The following is a 4,662-nucleotide window of genomic DNA, read 5'->3' as shown; positions in this document are numbered from 1 at the left end:
GCCCCTCCCGGCCCCCCAGGCATAGAGGAGCTGTGCCAGAAGCGGGAGGAGCTGTGCCGGCAGATCCAGGAGGAGGAGGAGGAGAAGCAGCGGCTGCAGAATGAGGTGAGGCAGCTGACAGAGAAGCTGGCCCGCGTCAACGAGAACCTGGCACGCAAGATTGCCTCTCGCAACGAGTTCGACCGGACCATCGCGGAGACGGAGGCCGCCTACCTCAAGGTGGAGCTCGGGAGGCCAGGCGGAGCATCAGGGGATAGCCGCGGCAGGGGTGTAGCCGCGGCAGGGCGTCAGGACCGCCTGGGGCTCCCAGCTGTGGGCAGTCTGTGCCTCGCTGGCATGTCGGGCAGGGGCAGCGTGGCCAGGCCCATTGAGGAACCCAGGCTGCTGCGGGAGTGACCGTGGGGCTGTCTGGGGGGCCTGGGGCATCCTGGGTCCTGGTCTTCATCCGGTTCTCGCTAGCCATGTGGTTCTTTCTGCTTAGAGTGTGACGAGCCACGTTTTGAGCTAGTGCTAACCCAGCCTGGCTTTGAGGGTGGGGAGGAAGTGTTTTGGGTCAGATTCAGGAGGGAAGAGGGCCCTGTCACCCTATCTGCCAGTCCCCTTGGGCTTCCGCCTTCCCCCGCACAGGATCCCTTGGCTACAGCACCCACAGCCAGGTCCCAGAACCTGAGTGTGAGGACAGCTGGGGCTTAGGACCTTCCCAGCAGGTGACCAGTAACAACTTTCTCGCTTCTCTGGCCCCAGATTCTGGAGAGCTCCCAGACTTTGCTCAGCGTCCTCAAGAGGGAAGCTGGGAACCTGACCAAGGCTACAGCCTCAGACCAGAAAAGTAGCGGTGGCAGGGACAGCTGACCAGACCACGGGCAGGGCCTGCCTCCATGCGCCCCTCAGCTCAGCCCTGACAAGTCTGTCCTCAGAGCGTCTTTGTTCTTCACGGCAGCAGCTGCCTTCCCTCACTGTCTCCGGTGCCGAGAGGGGCGGCTGCCAGCCTCTACTGGCATCATTGACAAGCCAGGGCACAGCCCACCCGGGGGCTTTGTGCTCACATGGGCTATGGGGATGGTGGGCCCAGGTCAGCTCTGCAAAGGGCCTGTCTCTGTGGCACCCACACTCCTGCCCTGCCAGGGAGGCCCTGGTTGTCTGAGCACCATGGGGGCCCCCTCAGCTTGTCCCTCCTCAGCCAGCAGAGGCCCAGGGCAGGGGACAGGGGTTCTCCTTCACCCCAGAACCCAAACCTCAGGCCTCACCCCTGTGGCCTGTGATTATCAATAAAGATTATCTTTGTAAAGGTCCGTGCCAGCCTGCTGCTTGCCCGTGTCAACAGCGTGGGGCTGCCAGACACCCGCAGAGCCAGAGCCTGAGGCTCCCCCTTGGGAAAGGAGGGAGGAGGCGTCTGGAGTGGTCTCCCTGTGACTATTCAACTAGCCTCAGGGACACCGCTGAGGGTGCCCACCCTGCCCAGGCCAGCGCCACCCTCAGCCCTCCCCAGCAGGGCCGCTGGTCCTCTTCCCCTGACTGGTCCACGGCTCACCCTCCTCTCAGGAGCTCTGCTCGCTCATCCTGTTCTCTGCCACACCCTGGTGTCCAGCATAGGACCCAGCCCAGAGAGACAGCTAGGGATGCCAAGCATACCCAGCAGCTGCTGCAGACTCAGGTCCCTCTCGGCAAGGACTAGGGGGCTTCACACCCCCCACCCCCGCCAGTTCCTCCGTGGCAAGTCCTCCTTGGCCTGATGACACCACTGCTGCCATCAGGCCCTGGTGACCCTTTCCCTGGCCACACACCAAGCACTGGCTACTTTCATCCTTCCGCGTGCCCTGGGGCCTCTGTCCTGTCCCTGCAGCAACCAAGCACTGCCTGAGGACTGGGCCTATTTGGGAAGTGTATGTTGATCCAGAAGGTCCAGAAAAGAGCTGGGCCCACCCCCCAACCAGGGAAATACACCAGACTCTCCTTCCGCCGGGGTCTGGCCAGACGGCATCTCTCTGCTCTAGGGTTTGGTTCTCCAGGGAGGAAATGGTGCTTGCGTTCAGAGGGTTGTAAACAGCCCCAGGTCTGGCTGCCCGGGCAGGCGTTGCACCCCACCTGCCTCATCCTGTGGATCGGGGCACGCCAAGCCCAGCAGGAGACACCATACCCTGTGCTGCCCTCATGCTGCCCTTCCCTTGGTCCCTCCCTAGGCTCTGGGCCCCTCAGAGAAGTCACTTCAGGCCCAACAGCTGCAACACTCTCACCCTCCCACCTGAAGTCTAGGCCCCTGACAGCAGGCCTGGTATCCTACCTCCTACAGTGCCAGCTCTGGGAGGCTGGGGTGGAGGGGCAACAGGTTAACAGGCCGTAGAAGTTGGGGGGTCAGAGCCTTGGCCACTGGGACATCAAGGAGTGGGGGTACCAGACTGGAGTCACCTCCCACACACCCTGGCACAGACGTGCAAACTGGGGCCCACTGTACCCCATGTGGCCTCTTACTGCAGAGACCTGCCCCTGCTCCCCTCTCAGCCAAGGACCACGCAGTGGGGATGCCAGCAGCCTTGTCCAGTGCTGTTTATTGAGTCCATCGTCAGAGGCAGGAAAGATGCCACTCATCACAGAGGGCATGGGGGCTGCGGGCAGGGCTTAGGGTCCTGCAGAGGATAAGTAGCTGGGACAGCCCTTCACCCCAGACACCCCATGGCCGCTGGGAGGCAGGCTGAGGAGACGGGACAGGGAACTGCCAGGTGTAGAATCTGCACAGTCCCCTGCTGGGTTGCAGATGGCCACCACCCAGCAGGCCCCTGACCTCACCCACAGGCAGTTCCCCACCCGACTCCCCACCTGGGCCCTCCCAAACCAGGGCCGGGGAGTGAGACCCAGACCTGGTCCTGATGGCAGGAGGCACCCTGGCTGCTTCCAGGGCCAGGAAGGGTGGGTGGAATACAGTGAGGCCAGACAAGGCAGAAGCGGGTGCAGTAGTCCCTGGCTACTGCCCAGCTTCCGGGACTCCCACGGCTGGGGCTCAGCCTTGGTCCTGGCAGTGCTGGGCTCAGAAATAAAGGGCTGGCTCGCTGCGGAAGTCCGAGAGGTCATTCTGACTGGCGGGTGTGAGCTGAAAGTGAGAGAACAGAATGTGGACACATGGGCTCGCCCAGGCATCAGACTCCCCCCAGCGCTCCCCTCCCCTGCAGCTCACCATGGCCTCCGTGGGCGGGGGCTCTGCCTCCCTTGGGGCCTGCTCTAGCGCCTGTTCCTGCCACTTGCTGAAGGCCACAGAGTGCTTCGGGGTGTAGCTGGACAGGCCTGTGAACGGAGGTACACACATGGACATGTGGACACAGACCAGGCTCCACCCCTCCCAGGCTGCCTGTCCCCCTAGGTGGGCACTCACCTGAGCTGCCCTCTGGCAGCCGAGAGCTCTCGGGTCTCACGCTGCTCACAAACGTGGCCCGGGGCAGGAAGAGTGCAAAGGGCTTCCCCTCTGAGCCGGAACCCTCTTCCTCCTCTTCCTCTTCCTCCTCCTCCTCCTCCTCCTCATGCTCCACCTCTTCCTCCTCTGCTAGGGAGCTCTCGGAAGGGTACTCAAATGTGGTCTGCAGGCTCTTGTCATTGAAGGAGATCTTCATCTGGGAGTGAGAGTCACATGAACGAGGGCTGAGGGCCCACATGGGCACAGCAATGCCAGGGGCTCAGGTCCAGCCCTCAGGATGAGGCTGACCCAAGTGGGGCGCCGGATGCGCCGGATGCACCATCAACCCTTCAGGGGCTCCAGGAGGTGGGCGAAGACCTCTCCAGCTGGACCCTGCAGGCATCCATCCCCTCCACCCTGGGGGCCAACTTCCCCTCCCCATCCCAGCCAGGGAGCAAACTCCGATCAGGACCAGAAGCCCAAAGCCTCTGGGTCCCCGGAAGCCTCTAAACCAGCTCCGGGGGCTACCATCTCAGGACCCTCCCGCTCTGCTGTCTGGGCAGAGCACCGGCTGGGGGGACACTGGGGTGGGCACATCCCCTCCCACCGAGCAGCTCTAGAGCGGGAACAGGGCAGAAGAGAGGCTGTCCCCTCAGGGGTCTTGCACTCTAGGCTCCAGGCAGCTCCTGCTAGTGTCTGGGGCCTCTCTCTAAAGCCAAGTTCATGTCCTGGCTTACTGGATGTCTGGACAATCCGGCAGAGCATGAACCCCCCCCCCAACTGCTGACCAGGGCCTCTGTGAGGCGTCAAGGCCGGGCGGTAGCCCCAGGCACCATCACCCACCTAACATAGTTGAGAGTTGGCCTGAGGCTGTGCAGAGTGAGGAGCCGTCTCCACTGAGCCTGGGTGCCAGCGACCCCAGCAATGACTCCTTCGTCACCCTGCTGTCCCTCTGGCCCTCGTCCTCCATCCCCACTTCGTAGGCTGCAGGGTTTCACATCTGAGCAAATGCTTTCCTTTTCCCAGTGGCCTTGAAGCCCAGGCAGGGCTGCTGGTTCCCAGGAGCAATGGGAGCACTGGACACCAATGGTCAGGACTCTCTACCTCCCCTGACCGGGGCTTGCATGGGGCTAAGCTCCCCACAACAGCCGAGCTCCCACTGCTCAGCTGCACTCAGCCCAGCCCCAGTGGTCCCCCATGAAGATGAGCGGCCCCCACCTGCAGCAGATGGGAGCAGCCCTGCCGGAGCTCGAAATATTAAACTCTTCCCGGGCACAGGA

At 63.0% G+C, this 4,662-nt stretch overlaps 2 protein-coding genes across 3 annotated transcripts in view; one reads left to right on the top strand and one right to left on the bottom strand.

The window, feature by feature from the left end:
• Positions 1-1,292, top strand: part of SSNA1 (Sjogren syndrome nuclear autoantigen 1) — a 1,737-nt gene extending 445 nt beyond the window's left edge. Inside the window, exons 2-3 of the mRNA XM_011957257.1 lie at positions 20-219; positions 745-1,292. Of these exons, the coding sequence (XP_011812647.1) occupies positions 20-219; positions 745-852 (308 nt within the window). The 3' untranslated portion in view covers positions 853-1,292. The remainder of the gene's footprint in view (positions 1-19; positions 220-744) is intronic.
• Positions 1,293-2,527: 1,235 nt separating this feature from the next.
• Positions 2,528-4,662, bottom strand: part of TPRN (taperin) — an 8,714-nt gene continuing 6,579 nt past the window's right edge. The window contains exons 2-4 of one of the 2 annotated variants that reach the window (XM_011957254.1): positions 3,365-3,599; positions 3,170-3,276; positions 2,528-3,085 (exon numbers count right to left, since the gene is read on the bottom strand). In XM_011957254.1, the coding sequence (XP_011812644.1) occupies positions 3,023-3,085; positions 3,170-3,276; positions 3,365-3,599 (405 nt within the window). In that variant the 3' untranslated portion in view covers positions 2,528-3,022. Of the gene's footprint in view, positions 3,277-3,364; positions 3,600-4,662 lie in introns of both variants that reach the window. The other variant, XM_011957253.1, reaches the window with a different exon arrangement.

This window comes from Colobus angolensis, unplaced genomic scaffold (assembly GCF_000951035.1).
Source record: "Colobus angolensis palliatus isolate OR3802 unplaced genomic scaffold, Cang.pa_1.0 Scaffold44, whole genome shotgun sequence".
In the NCBI taxonomy this organism is placed as follows: domain Eukaryota; kingdom Metazoa; phylum Chordata; class Mammalia; order Primates; family Cercopithecidae; genus Colobus; species Colobus angolensis.
Note: the sequence above shows the minus strand (reverse complement) of the source record. Positions and strands in the feature narration are given on the sequence as shown.